The following is a 15,723-nucleotide window of genomic DNA, read 5'->3' as shown; positions in this document are numbered from 1 at the left end:
TATGTTTTAAGAGAAGTTACACAAGTTACACATTAAAAATAAAATGAAATTCAAGAGGTTTTGGATAAGTTCATATGAATTATAAAGGAAAAATTAGGGAAATTTGAAGTAGGTATCTAATATTGTAAAGTTTAAGTCATAGAAGTTAATAGTGATATCTGCAAAAACATTCCTTAATGCTGTCATCAAGCACAACCAACTGGCTTAGGTGAAGCATTAATCTCACGCAAGATGGCATTAAACATGTTCTTTTGACAGGTGTGGAATATGTCATGGACAGACACATCTCCATTCAAAAAGAAAGTTTTTAAAAGTATGTATGGGGGAATAACCAGCAGTACTCAATCTGCTTATATTGAACTGGGCAAAATAAACTGGTTCCATGAAATACTTACAAAAGTACCTTTTTACTTCTCTTAAATCCCAAGATTAGCAGTTCCCAGAGTGTGTTCTTCATGACACCACCACGATTACTGCTTGTTCTCCCCTTTCAGTAATCTGTAAGCAAAGGATTAAAGACCTAGTCTTGCTTCACAAATATATTTTCTCTTGGAAATTCATAAAAACATTTAAGATCAGATTTTTCTACCAGAGAAATAGTTTGCTATTTCTTGGGTCTTTGGGATATCCTCCTAACTTTAAGTGATTTTAAGTAGAAATGTTAGTAATTCCTATCTTTTACCTTTGGGCTATTTTATTCTTCAAAAGGTCAGTTTCTTATCCTCTGGACATTTTCTAAATGCCTGCTTATTTTATTGTACTATTACCCCTCTTGATCTAATAAACACTCCTAAATGACTCCTACTAATGAGAATGTGACTGTTGCTAAAAGTGAAATAATAAACTTTACACTGTTTCTTGTTTTTACCAATGGAGAACTATGGATATGTAATGGGTCTTTGTACAAAGAAATAAAGTAATATAAGGCTACCGTGCTTGCTTTTCCTTCCCTGTCTTTCAGTTCAAGGCCAGTATTTTATTTGCCATCACTTTCTTAAGTACATCTTCTTAGATGTACTTAGAACCATATTTTCATTAAAAAAATATTTTTCTTAAATATTTAATATTGAAATATTGAAGTATTAAAATACTGAATATCCCACTTAAGGGAAACTTGTTTCAGGACTATAGATTTTTTAACCCTGCTGCCCTGCTTTTGACAGAGGCAGAACATACCATGAAAATTAGTTATCTAGTATTCACTTAAAATTAACCTTTTTATACTTACATTACACTGATTTCTCAAGAGCTTTTATAAAAATCTATTTTAGAGTGTCAGAAAGATTGAGTTCCTTGGTGCATGAGTGGAGGAAGCATTGTTTTAAGGTTAAGCCAATGAAATGCCTCTAATTTGTTATAAATTTAATTTATAGCCCAATCAATTGAGCAGCGACTAATGAAAATGGATCACACTGCAATCCACCCACATCTGCTTGATATGAAAATTGGTCAAGGCAAATATGAGCAAGGGTTCTTTCCAAAGTTACAGTCCGATGTCTTGGCAACAGGACCAACTAATAACAAGTAAGCAAGCACGTTCTTCACTTTAGCAATGGGTTGAAGGGATAAGTGAAGGGTGCAGTGCTGTACAGCTCTAATGGGATATTGTAATCATTATAATATCTTATCGATCTGATTACTTTCTTCGAAGACTAAATCAATCCATTTGGAATATGGATTGGCATTCTACTAGTATTTGGTTTTTAATTCCATCATGTGAAAAATCCAAAGACTAGAGATTTCTTTCCTTTTTAAAGTAATGTACACTTGGGAATAGTTTCACTTTAAACAACTAAATAAAATGCTAATACTGTCTAATGGAATTAGAAAAATTATACTTTCACTGTCTGTATTAGTTTCCTAGGACTGCTGTACAAAGTACTACAAATTTGGTGGCTTTTAAAACAACAGAAATTTATTCTTTCACAGTTCTGTAAGCTGGAAGTCTAAAATCAAGGTATTGGCAGGCCATTCTCCTCCAAGACCTCTAAGGGAGGAGCGTTCTTTGCTTCTTCAACATCTGCTGGTCTCAGGCGTTCCTTGACTTCTAACAGTACTAACTCTAGTCTCTGTCTCTGCCTTCGTCTTCATGTCCCTCTATGTCTGAGTCCAAATTTCCCTTTTCTTGTGAGGACACCAGTCCTATTGGATTATGGCCTACCCTGATGACCTCATCTTAACTTGATAACATCTGCAAAGACCCTGTTACCAATTAAGGTTACATAGGTATTGCATTCAAGACTTTAACATACCATTGGAGGGTTGAGAGGGGACACAGTTCAACCCATAACATCACCTTTGTATTTTTTAAGTATCAAGTTCAAAAATTACAAAACAATCAAAAATAAAGATAAGCCCTATCATTCTTTATGGCAGATGATTCCATTCAGAAAATATCTGAATATGATTAGAATCTTTTCAGTGAAAAGAGTTCTTTGGGCTTAAGGGAATTCTTGGTTTTGCGTGAATACAGGTGTTTTATTAACAAGCGAGGAATAAAGGAGGGTTTTACAAGAAAGGACACGAAGGTATTAAAGGGAAATACAATAAGTTGCAAAGAAAGAGCTTGGAATCGGAAATCTAATTCTGGAATTTAGTTCATTCTTAACTGCTAACTAGGAACCTTGGACAGGTTGGAATCATTTGCCCCTTTCTCACCTGAAAATATTCTTTTAACATTCTACAACATCTATCACCTTATAAAAGTGGCTTAGAGGAGGAAAGGAGAAAGTCAGGCTGTGGCAAAGAAATGGGATACAAGACTGAGGTAAAGACTGGGTACACAAAATGGAAGTGGCGTTGAGGTACTTGAATTTTCAGAAAGTAGAGAATCAGTGAGGGGAATAAAAAAGGTAGAATGATGTCTTCTGAATGGCCCAAACTAATGGTTTAAACCAAAAAATGATTTAAAAGTATGATGTTTGTGTTCTTTAGATGAACTGCTTAACTTAAATGTTGCAAAGTTTTCGTACTTGCCTCTTTATTTCCTAAGGTGTTTGTCATGATTTTATTGGTCAGGAAAAAGGAAAACATAGAGAATTATCTCTCTAATATGTGATGGTAACAGTTGGTTTAATTTGATAAACAGTGTTCTAAGCTAGGTACTGTGATATTTGGAATTTCTTAGGGTGCATGTATATGTGGTCATATTTGTGTATCCTTGTGTTTGTACTGCTAATACCCTATTTTTAATAACCTGAAAGGAATGAACCCCTTACCATTTTCCTAGCTGAAGGTGTTCCTTTAAATGTTTCTTAAATGTGTCGGAATAATGATTCATTTAGTTCCAGATGTGAGAAAGCTATAGTGATAGCAAACACATCAAAAGGGAAAAACTGGTGTGTGTGGATTAAGGAAAAACAGTTACAGTACTGTTTACATTGCTGCTGTTTTTCCCTTCAGAGTCTGGTATTTATCATCATAAATATATACCCCTTAACAGATCTCAGTCAGAAAACTTAGAAATTTTCATCACTGCATGAAAGTAATTATTTTTCTTTCCTTTTTTCTGCTTCCAAATATACTTTTCCTGCCAGTGGAGCCTTCTCCACGCCAAGAGAGGGGAGGTTATGGAGTTGATCTGCTGATTATAGTAGCTAATATTAAGCGGATTCTACACTGGCTTCCTTGCTGACTGCACTGAGCACATTAGCTTCTTTTTACAAGCATATCCCTATAAATAAAAACTATATTGTTTTACCCTTTTTACAAATGAGATTCAGAGAGATTCAACAACTTGCTCCAAGATCACATAGCTAGGAAGTGATGAAACTAAGAGTCAAACCTAGGTCTGCTGATCCGGGGGCTCGAGCCCTTAACTGTTAAACCACGGATACATACTGTCTGGATCAGTTACTTCAAAACAAGGGTGACAAATGCCTTTTGTTACATTTGCAGTTGGAAACTGTGCTTGGTAGCCCCCAAGAAATTCTGAATAACCTAAAATAATGAACAAAAGTGTGTACTATGGAAAAGAGAGATAAGTACCAAAATTTTTGTAATACGTATTTACACAAGTCATCTGAAAGAAACAACATACTTTTAAGCCACCTTCCAAGAACCTTAATATGACTTACTTATTTAGTTTGGGCCATTTAGGTCAAAAGGCATAATTCTAATTCTTTTTTATTCCGTTCATTGATTCTCTAGTTGCCTTCTGAAAATTCAGGTGGTTCAGTGCCACTTCTGTTTTGTGTACCCAATGTAACAAGATCTTCCACAATGAAAGAGCCCTCAGATACCTCACTTCTGCTTTAAACTGGACTCTGTTAAGGGGGGTGGCCTCAAAGGAGATAGGATAATACTCTGAGGAGCAAGATAGATTTATAGGCATCATCTTCCCTAGTGAAGCAGTGGTTGAGGTCAAATAGCCTAACCCTGAAGTCAGTGACATTATTATGTGTTAGTAGGAGTCTGAGCTTGGGTTACTGGCAGTTAGGAGTGGAACTCAGGTCTCATTTTTCCAGGTACCATGTTCATGGTGTCTCATTCATAAAGCCTAGAGGTCTGGAAAATTTTCAGTCCAGTATCCTTTTACATATTTGGAAAGGAGAGCTATGCAGTAAAGTAAAAGAATTATATCAGTGGTGTATGTGACTCTTGAAGAGATGTCGAACATTATGAGGGTTCAAACTTTCCAGATGATTGTACTAAATGTTCTGTTTTTTAGAAATGAATGAGAATTTTCCATCAGAATAGACTAGTCATCAGTTTACTTATTTTTTCCTATGTCTTTAAAATATCCTAATTGCTTGAATTATTTCATATTAGTAGACTATTAATTTAAGTAGCTTTATTTCATTTAATAGCATTGGATTATTCATTCATTCGGCAAATATTCATGGAACCCTGACTGTATTTGAGGTATTGTCCTATTCACTGGGAGTTTAGCAATGAACAAACAACAAAAATCCCTGCTTTTAAGGAGGAGGAAACAAAGAAACTTAATATTAAAAAAGTAACCTATTAGTGATAAGATTTGTGAAGAAAAGTAAAACAGAAAAGAGAAGTAAGGAGCATAAGGAGGGAAGATTTCAACTTTAAATCTTACTGCCTTAAATCTTACTGCCATGTTTTCTTGCTTTTAATCTTGTATATAATCCCAAGGTCTCTCATTTCCAGATTGAGCCCCAGGTATTACATTTTCAGGTAGATTTTAGTCTGAAAGAGAAAAGATCTAAGAACTCATTGCAGGACAAGGAGATGTATAACCATGCCTCTGCAAATGGTTGATCAACTATTAGAATTTCATATGTTGCTTACAAAGCAAAAGCAAATAAGGTGTCATTAGCGTTTTAGCAAATGTGACCATCTCTGGTAAACATATGCTTAATAAATGAGATTTAATAATGAAAAGAAAAAAGTAATTCCTTAAGAAGACCAGGAATCTGTAGACTTAATAGTAATTTTCTTAAGCAGATGATCGTATCCCTGTTTTGAAAATAAAATAGGGCATTTTGTCCCACAGCATGTATAGTGAGATGCTAGTTCTACCATGTAAGTTAATATTTATCCTTTTCTTTACCTAAAGATAAAGACTTTGCCTAAAGTCTTTTCCACTTTTGCCTGCCAAGAGAATTGTTCTGCGTTTGTATTCTACTCCTTCTCTTTATTCATTATATAAGTTCATTAGCTGGTGTTTAAAGTCTGTTTCCTATTTTTACTATTTATTTGAACTACCCTGTCCAGTAACCCTAGTTTTTTAAATCCCTGAACAAATTTTACTGTCTCTCACTGACCTTTTTTGCTACAGGGCTATTTCTGAGGCCTCCGGGTCTTTGTACATTTTCTTACTTATATGTCCCCTTTGTTTATTATATAAATTTATCAGCTGGTGTTTATATTCTGCTTCACAGTTGTTGAAGAAAAACAAATATTAATGACACTGTTGAAGATGGTAAGACAAACTTTATTCAAGGGGGGCCATGTTGGGACCATTGCAGTGGGAGAGAGATTGAACTCTATTCCAAATACAATGTGGATAAGTAGGAATTTATAATCAAGTAGCAAAGTGGAGAGAAAATTACTAAGAGGGAACATCAGAGGTAAGGGAGAGGATTTTGACTAAACCAACCTAATAGGATTCTTGCTGAAGGTAGGCCTGGGTGATCAGACATCATCTGGAGGGTTATGGTTGACGTAAAAGCTGATGAGCTATGAATGATCATATACTGGGGGGGGGGGGGGGGGCAGTTCCTGCTGAACTGACTTAGCAAGATTCTTGTTAGAAACTGGGTTTTATAAGGAAGTGCACAGAGGGACCTAGGAGAAGGTTCAGGAGCCTACCTAAAATTCGACCAAGCAAAGAATCTTTGTCAGTGTCTTAATATGCTTTTTTCTGGATCTTCTTTCTCAGTCACCCTAGTTCTCTTTGTATCCTTTTCACAGTTTTACTTTGATCCTTTGCTTTTGGGACAGTTCCAAGGATTCTACTTCAAAGATCAATCACTAGGGCTTTGCACTTTTTGTCCCAATATAAGCCTATTTTTCTTAACTGTTTTAAGAGGGACTACCTTTCTTGCTATCATTTTTATCATAATTATTCAGTGTTCCTCTAAATAGCAGACTGAAATGAGATGATTCAGAAACTTGAAACCGGAGGCATGCATAAATTATTTTAAAAGCAACAAAAGAAGCCACATTCCCATTTTAAGCTTTTTGTAAATTGCATATTTTATTAAATAAAAAATTAAAAATAATGAACTGGCAGTAATACAATATGACTTTTCCTGAATGGCAAAAGCATAAATTCATTTTTTAAATTGTATATAGCTCTGCGCTGGCCAGGATATATTCAAGAGAGATATTCTTAGAAAAGTGTTATGAGGGGCACCTGGGTGGCACAGCGGTTAAGCGTCTGCCTTCGGCTCAGGGCGTGATCCCGGCGTTATGGGATCGAGCCCCACATCAGGCTCTTCTGCTATGAGCCTGCTTCTTCCTCTCCCACTCCCCCTGCTTGTGTGCCCTCTCTTGCTGGCTGTCTCTGTCTCTGTCAAATAAATAAATAAAATCTTTTAAAAATAAAAAAGTGTTATGAATATACATAGTCATGGGGATAATAAGCCAAGATCTGAAAAAATTTTTAAAGTAGTTTGATATAAAATAATATATGCTGATCAGAAAATTTAGAATATTTGAAAGTGATAGGGTAAATTTTAAAACACCCATAATGCCATCACCATGAGAGGTTAACATTTGCTGTTAGGCTCTTCCATTGCATGGATCCTGGTGTGCATATCCACACTTTTTTAAAACAAGATTAGTGTATTATTTATACAGTGTTTTAGCTTATTTTTTCACTCGTTATTATACCATGAACATTCTTCCATATTAATATTCCTAGCAACTTGATTTTTTTTTAATGACTGTATGATATTTCATTATGTAGCACCCCCTGCTGTTGAACATTTAGGTTGTTTTGAGCACATTTACTTGATTCTGAGTAACTGTTGGTTGTAAGATCTGCTATTAACTCAAAAGCGTTTTGGAAATATTATACATTAAACATGCATATGGAATAGAGACACATCCTAATTTCAGGAACAGTTAGAAACCAAAATGTGAGTCTTGGAATAAAGGAACAGAATTTGTTACTACATACCTACTGTGAAGAACATCTATAAAACTAAATGTTGGACTGCATCTCTGATTATTTATTTGGAGTGTATTTGTAGAAGGATCAGGTGATGTACAGACTGCCAATAAAACAGCTGACAGGGTGCCTGGTCGGCGCAGTCAGTTAAGCATCCGACTCTTGGTTTCAGCTCAGGTCTTGACGTCAGGGTTGTGAGATCTAGCCCTGCACTGGGCTCTGTGCTCAGCGCAGAGTCTGTTTGAGATTCTCTCTCGAGCTCCCTCTGCCCCTGCCACTCGTGCTGTCTGCATCTCTCTCTCTCTCTCTCTCTCTCTCTCTCTCTCTCGTGCATGCACTAAAATAAATAAATAAATCAATCTTAAAAAAAAAAAAAAAGAAAACCAAACAAACAGCTGACAGACATGATACCAGCCCTCCAAGAGTTTATAGTAGAGAGAATTTTGTAGGAAATAGAGATAAGTACTTACAACACACTGTGATAGGTAATAAAATTGGGGAGTGTAAGAGGGGTAGACAGTTTAGATTTGGAGGAATCAAAGGACACTTTCTGTGTGGCATTGAAGCTATCTGAAAGAAGAATAGAAGTCAGGAGGAAACTTCATGGACAAAGGCTCGAAGGTGACAGAACTGACCACATTGGAAATACTGACATAGTTGAAACTAGCTGGAGTTGTAAGGTAGTACTAAGTGTAGCAGAGAGTTTGGGTAAGCTAAGAATTGAATGATAGTCCTGGATATGGCAGTTAGGGATATAAATGGCTTCAAGAGCACTGCCAGGGAAGCTGATTGAGATAAACTGAAGATCCAAAGTAAATAAGTGGAGGCCTTACATGTCATGTTGTCTTTTTAAGAATTTTTTCGTGAGAGGAGTGAAGAAGGAAACTTAACTATAACTGTAGAGGGTCAGGAGAGAGACCAGCATGCTTGTAAGCCGAAGGGAAATAGTTGAGAGGGAACAATTGGAGATACAGAAAAAGAGATGACTAGTGCAGCGGGTTGAAGTCAAGAGAGAATTGGTCAGGGAGTTTCTTCCAGGTAGCAGAATTAGTTTTGAGCCATGGCCAATATATTTTATGCTTCGGGATTAAAAGAAAGATGAGGTGTCTGTGTGTATACGTCATTTCAGTAGAGGGCAGGAAGGAGTCAAGGGTGGTCGTCAATTGAGGGGAGGCACTTGAGGATAAAGCGAAAGGTTTCAAACAGTTTTTGAGGGGAATGGGAGAGAGTTGATGAAGGTCAGGTAAAGTGATTCGTGGGGAGTCATGAGGGAAATCAAGAACTAATCCACATAAATAGGAGACTAGAAAAGTCAGAGGATGGTATTCATCCAGGGTTTGGGGCTCATGGACAATAAAGTGGAAAGGAGTGGATCATTATGAGGAGACACTGCATTTTTTAACCTCAGTTTTTTAAAAGTATTGATTGTAGTGATGGTTGCATGTCTCTGAAGATAATAAAAACCACTAAATTGTATGCTTTAAATGGGTGAATTGTATGGTATTTAATTATATCGTAATAAAGCTGTTCTGTATTTAAAGAATGGATTGACAAATAAGTAGTCTTTTGTTTTAAAGAGTACATTTTTTCTATTTTAAAAATAAGTGATCACTTTGTTTGTTTGTTTGTTTCATTGTTTGTTTTACCCCGCACCTTCTTGGGCATGGCTCTTTTTCCAGTCGCTGGGTAAGCCGGAGTGCCACCGCACAGCGCAGGAAAGACCGCCTTCGCCAGCACTCAGAGCACATCGGATTGGACAACGACCTGCGGGAGGTATGTGGGCTGCCTTCCCAGGAAGCCTTGCTCAGCCCAGCACTTGTCGCTGTACAGGTTCTTCCGCATTCTTTTACAAAATGGCTCAGTTTTATTTTTAAATAGTAACCCTTTTGTACTGACTTATAGCAGAAAACGCCTCCTCCCCCCATTTTTGTAATTTTGATATACCTAAAATAAGGCTCTAAAACAAATCTCCCTGGGTACCACATCAAGTAAAGGCTAAGTTTAGGATACATTTTTGGTCAATATGTCTCCTGTAGAGAAAAAAATATACAAGAAACAGATTTTTTTTAAGTTTCAAGGATAATTTAAACTTAAAGATGTATTTGCTCGTGCTTTACCCTTGGCTTGCTGACACCATTTTTAAAAGTGTTTAGAAATTATTTTTGGATTAAGATCCTTATGCTTTATTTGTACTACTTGAAAATAAAACCATAATTATACATTTGAATAATTTTAAGTAAGTTTTGATAATTGTGATCAAAGAAAAATGCATTCAGAGGATGTGTTAACTATTTTCTAAACTCAGATGTGTAGAAATAAAGTAGAAAACATTCCAAATATATATTGCTTTTTTGTTGAAATGTTCATACATTTGTGATTTTAAACATTTCCTTAAAAACCGAAGCATAATCTGTGTAGTGCTTTTCTTTGTGCTACCATATTTTCTTCTCTCGCCTTTTGCTGTGACTTTATCATATGCATGCATGTTTTGCTTGTCTCTTTCTCCCCATCCTTTTCTTTTTTGCTTTTCCGTCATTGGCACTTCTCCATCCTCTTAGCCTTCCGGGGAACTTTTGGTCTGTCAGAACTCCATGGCATTCTGGGAGTGGGATCAGGGTCCACCTCCTCCTGCACGACTTCCTAAAAAATCCTTCTCTGAGTGCTGCCTGGTATGTTCTTTGCCTAAAAGTGCTTTACAGATGTTCCTGCATCTTGTTTTCAGTGTTCCTTGAATTACCCACATGCGTGTGTGCACATAGCTCTAGGATGCCTCACATCACCTTGTGCCGTGAACTGTCAGCCTCTCCATTTTGCTCTCCACTTCCTCTTGTGTTTGGTACCTCTTCCTGGTGCTGTGTGCTAACACGAGTAATTCTGTACTGTTGGCAGGTAAAACTGATCACTTGAATTCCTAATTAGTGGTATTTTGGCAGGTAAGGGGAGGAGTTGCAGAGGGGCCAGAGACGTAGCACGTTGTTGTTCTTCCAAAGGAGAAATATATCAAATGGTCAAACTCCCTTTTATTTAAGCATTTTGCAGAAATAAAGAAATAATTCATCTTTGAACAGCTTTTCTTTTCTTGCTGGGTTTTATCTCCATGGTGTTTTAATGAACCCTTCCTGATCTGTTTTTTGGGGTTTTTTGTTGTTTTGGTTTGGGTTTTTTTATTTTTTTTTAGGTTGAAATTTATTTCCTTTATTCATGATCTGTTTTTTATGTAGTCAGAATATCAGGTCATCAGTGTAGAATCTTACTTCTAAGAGGAACCTTTGAGTTCACCTTGTCCGACGTTACATGAAGTCCAAGACTTGCCCAAAGTTAAATGGACACACAAAGGCAGAGCTGGACCTATAGCCCAGGACTGCTGATAGCCAAACTGGTACTCTTCCCAGTAACCTTGAATGTCAGGTTGCACTCAACAGTTACTCACCTGAGGGCAAGAGTAACTTAGGACTCCTGGTTTGTTGTTTTGGCTTTGACAGAAATGAAAAAGAGCATGGTAGAAATCTCAGAAGAAATCTGGGGTCACTTCCTTCTAGTAGTGAAACGTACCTTGTGAAAGGTTTCTCTTTCTTCTCCATTTTTCACCTTAAAATACACCTTTTCCTCCTGCTGCCACAAAGAAAATTATATTTTTATCATCACTTGTTTACTGTAAAGGCAAGTGCTCTATTTTTTGCAATATACAGAGGCAACGTCACTTCTCAATGTGAGGATGGGTCTCGTGCTGCCCCCTCCCCCCAGTCCTTTATGTGCATGTGCAAGGAATGTTGCTCATTCCATGGCTTCAGCAGAGCTGCTCAGGAGGAGACTTGGCCCTATGGAGTTCTCTCTTGGCTAATAATTATATTGCCCCCATATGTGATGTGCTGTGTGCTTGGCAAATATGGCCAATCAAAGAAGAGCCCCGTTCTAGCTTGTTTTCATTTATAAAATAGAACCATAAACTTTAACAGTGCTTACATTTCTAATCTAGTTATGGACTTAAAAATCTAATTATTCATATATTTCAGAAAAAAGAAATGTCAGGACCTGTTCCTAGCCTCTTGCCTTTGTTTCTCACTCTTCTAGCCATTGTGTTTCTTCCTAAGCTTAATTGGATCCGTACCTCTTCTTGAGAACTGAGTCCTAGTAGTTCTCTCTGCCTTTGCACAAGTCCTAAAGGTGGAAGAACTGAGGCTGGGGAGAAACAACCCCTTTAACATTTGACAGTTAACATTTGTTTTTACCAGCCTTTTATCTCTGATTTGTAATATTCCAAATAATATCTGTATCACCTGAAATGTTAGGAAATGCAGGTGTTACAATTCTCAAATAGGATCTCTGCCTTATATCTTCAGGTTTTTCTGAAACTCTTCATTCCCTGCTTTTTATTTATTTTAAAGTTAACCTTCAGGATGTTTTGGTAGACTTTATTATACTTAATTTCCCCAGGGGTGATAGTTGTCTTTCATTCTAAATTTTTCCTGTTTCTTTGATCCTCTAAAAGAGATTTGAAGCAGAAAGGTGCATACACAGATAGTATGGGAACTAAATTCTTGTAGCATTCATTTCTTAAAAATCTGTCTTTAAAATGATTGTACTGGAAAGGAAACATTATTTTGTTTACGTAGTAGCAGGTAAACTGATCAGTTGAATCCCTAATCAGTGGGATTTTTTAGAAATTTGTACAAGATTTAGCAGATTATTTTTCTTCCAAACAGAAAATATTGTAAATGTACAAACTCCCTTTTATTTAAAGAATGTAAAGGATTTTACACATTTTCCCTTGTAATATCAAATTTTTCCCTTAGGATAGTAAAGATAGATTTCACATATGTGCCTGTGGGAGGATGTGCTGGCTCACCATCGCTCTCTCCCTTCAACAAATTGCTAGTTTTACTATATAAGTTAGAGTAGTTATTCTCTAAATATGGCCCTAAGACTCTTGGACTTTTTGGAGATTCTGCCGTGTGGTCCTGATGCAAACATAAGGTATCCGGATGAGCTTTTGCAGGTGGCACAGAAAGAAGAGAGACAATAGGTATCCTGTGGTAATCACCTGTATTGATTATTTTTTTTTTCTTGTACATTCACTAACTAAAGCTCAAGAGCAGTGGACTGGGTTTCTGAGTGTCTGGGTTTCTCTCTGAGCCATCACTATTTCTGAAAATAATACAATGTCCCCACTTTCTCTTGATGGTGGAACAAGGCAAGAGAGGGAATGTAGCAAACATGTTCAGAATGAGTTCGTAGTCTTTCTTGAGAGGTAGGGGGGCATGCTTTATGCCCATTTTACAAATAAGCAAATATGCCTGAATTTATAGATTCAGATTCTAGAGCTCCCGATTTTACTGTTGTGACTTGATTAGAGCAAAAGATTGGTTTGGAGAGCGTTGTCTAAGAGGCTAGAGGTATGTTAAGTCTCATGATATGTGGGGAGAAGAGGAAACCCCTGATCTGAGAATCACTGGGTTCTTGCAGAACCTTGGACTGGAAATCCAGAAACCCAAATTTTTTTCATCCCTATCATGATCCTGACTAATTACAACCTTGGGTATGCCCAATAAAAAGATTAAACTAGGTGAGCTCCGTCTTATTGTGATTGTGGTTTAACCTGACACGATTTCTGTTGCCCTCATTTTCACAGGAGTTAACAATTGGGGGGTGGGGGAATATGAATGTCCTCTGCCTATTGGTGGCACTAAAACTTGAATTGCCACTGCATGGGTACGTTTACAGCCTTTTCCGCATCTTATTTTTCCTCACTTGTTTGTGTAATGTTAAGAAAGTCAGAAGAGTATCTGATGTTTATGTATTAAAAATACTCTTTAATTTTTAGAAATATATGCAAGAGGCACGGAGTTTAGGAAAAAACCTGAGGCAACCCAAATTGTCAGACCTCTCTCCTGCAGTGATTGCACAGACCAACTGCAAATTTGTAGAAGGCTTATTAAAAGAATGTAGAATGAAGGTATGTATTACTCACTGCCATTTGAGCCTGTAGCTTTCCTAGAAGAAAACTTTTACTGGGGCGTAAACCTCATGTACTCTTTACTGAGCTCATGAGCTTTCGTTGTTCTCCATTGTCCACAGAATCAGTGACATGGGAGCCCTGCACAGTGTTTCTCACCTTTTCAGCCATTGCTGTCTTCTCTGAAACATGAACAGATACTAAGACAGTCAAAAGTTGGGGGGCGCCTGGCAGGCTTAGTTGGTAGAGCATGTGACTCTTTGGGATTTGGGCATTTTTTTCCCATTTGTTTTGTTTTGTCTTTTTTAGAGAGAGATTGAGCGTTGAGGGGAGGGGCAGAGGGAAAGACTCCTCAAGCAGACTTCTCACTGAGCGCAGAACCCAAGGGGGGCTTGATCTCATGACCCTGAGATCCTCACCTGAGTTGAAATCAAGAGTTGGACACTTAACTGACTGAGCCACCTAGGCACCCGGAGCATGCGACTCTTAATCTCAGGGTCATGAGTTTGAGCGCCACATTAGATGTGGAGCCTACTTTAAAAAAAAAAGTTGTGCAGGAATGTGGTCATTTTATATGAAAGGCAGCACATTTTTTGTATAGAACTTTGTCCTTGTCTGTTCACGTATGTATACCTATAAGGAAGAAGACCTTAGCTATGTCGTAGGTTTGTGTATATTACATACTAGTCTCTTTTAGATATTGTGTTTATCAGAGGTAGTAATACAAATTGACAAAATTCAGGACATTATTTTGGCCAGTAATTTCATTCTTTTATTGGACAGTCTTTTCTTGAGTACCTTCTGTGTATATTCAGTAAATGCACTTATTTTCAGCATCAGCATACAGTGTTGAATCAGAGAGACAAAGTCCCCACGTAAAGGAACTAGATTCTCTCTCACTTTACATTTTATGAGTGTAGCTAAGACTGCTGTAAATTACTTACTTGGAACTGATTTCCATTTCCCTTCCTTTTCTGGTGCATGCTGGTGAGCAGAGAGACGAGATAAAAGGAAAAGAGGAAGTAAAAAGAGGCCCAGTTCACTCACAGATTAGGGAGTTCTGAAAAAATTTAGAGCTGCCTGTTTATATTGTGGTTTTGCCTAAGTGCAATCAAAACTAACTGCAGATATCTTCAGTATGCCAAGATGCAGGGGCATTGGATGGTTAGTTGTGATGGCCAGATGGGTTCAGATTCTTACAGTACATTTTCTGGGTCTGGTGTAATTCCCCAGTGTTACTCAAGTTAGTAATCTGAAAATTGTCAATTATAAGTGTTTACATGGGGATACTTTTAGTATTGTGGGGAGGCAAATATAGGTAGGTAGGTAGGTAGGTAGGTAGATAGATAGATAGATAGATAGATAAAACAGTATCATAATCTCCCTCTAGTGACCCCCTATTTATCTGACAAAATAAAGTATATGTGATATTACTGCAGTTAGTTGACCACAGAGATTAAGACGCTTTTCCCAAAGTGATTAACAGTCTACAATTAGAAGTATAATGAAGGGGGATGCCTGGCTGGCTCAGTTGGTGGAGCATATGACATTTGATCTTGGGGTTGTGGTTTTGAGCCCCACGTTAGGTGTAGAGATTATTTAAAAATAAAATCTTAAAAAAATATGTATATATATGTGTGTGTGTGTGTATATATATATGTATATATATATACATATATATATACACACACATATATATATACATATATACATATATATATGTGTGTATATATATATAATGAAGGGAACCCAGGTCTCTGATCTAGTAGTTGACTTGTTGGCGTTTGGCTTCGTTGCTGGGGTAACACTTGTGACCGCACATGATGCTTTCAGACAAAACGCATGTTGGTGGAGAAGATGGGGCACGAAGCAGTGGAACTGGGCCATGGAGAAGCAAACATAACCGGCTTGGAGGAGAACACCTTGATCGCCAGCCTCTGTGACCTACTGGAAAGGATATGGAGTCACGGCTTGCAGATCAAGCAGGTAATAGTCTCAGGAGACCCTGGGGACATGGTTGGTTAGGAACCCTAAGAGAAATGTAACAAGAAGGGACACCTCAGTGGCTCAGTCAGTTGAGCTTCAGACTCTTGATTTCAGGTCACAATCTCAGGGCCATGAGATCGAGCCCCACATCAGTCTCTGTGCTCAGTACAGAGTCAGCTTGAGTTTCTCTCTC

General features: G+C 37.4%; 1 protein-coding gene across 3 annotated transcripts in view; it reads left to right on the top strand.

Annotated features, from left to right (window-relative positions):
- Positions 1 to 15,723, top strand: part of DENND5B (DENN domain containing 5B) — a 188,113-nt gene that overhangs the window by 130,669 nt on the left and 41,721 nt on the right. For all 3 annotated transcript variants that reach the window (XR_004621419.1, XM_034646078.1, XM_034646079.1), the window contains 4 exons: positions 1,374 to 1,524; positions 9,271 to 9,364; positions 13,413 to 13,544; positions 15,378 to 15,530. Coding sequence is in view for 2 of the 3 variants with exons in the window: in XM_034646078.1 (XP_034501969.1) it covers positions 1,374 to 1,524; positions 9,271 to 9,364; positions 13,413 to 13,544; positions 15,378 to 15,530 (530 nt within the window). In the remaining variant the exon portion in view is untranslated. The remainder of the gene's footprint in view (positions 1 to 1,373; positions 1,525 to 9,270; positions 9,365 to 13,412; positions 13,545 to 15,377; positions 15,531 to 15,723) is intronic.

Source organism: Ailuropoda melanoleuca, chromosome 16 (assembly GCF_002007445.2).
Source record: "Ailuropoda melanoleuca isolate Jingjing chromosome 16, ASM200744v2, whole genome shotgun sequence".
Classification (NCBI taxonomy): Eukaryota; Metazoa; Chordata; class Mammalia; order Carnivora; family Ursidae; genus Ailuropoda; species Ailuropoda melanoleuca.
This window is presented reverse-complemented; position numbering and strand designations above follow the sequence as displayed.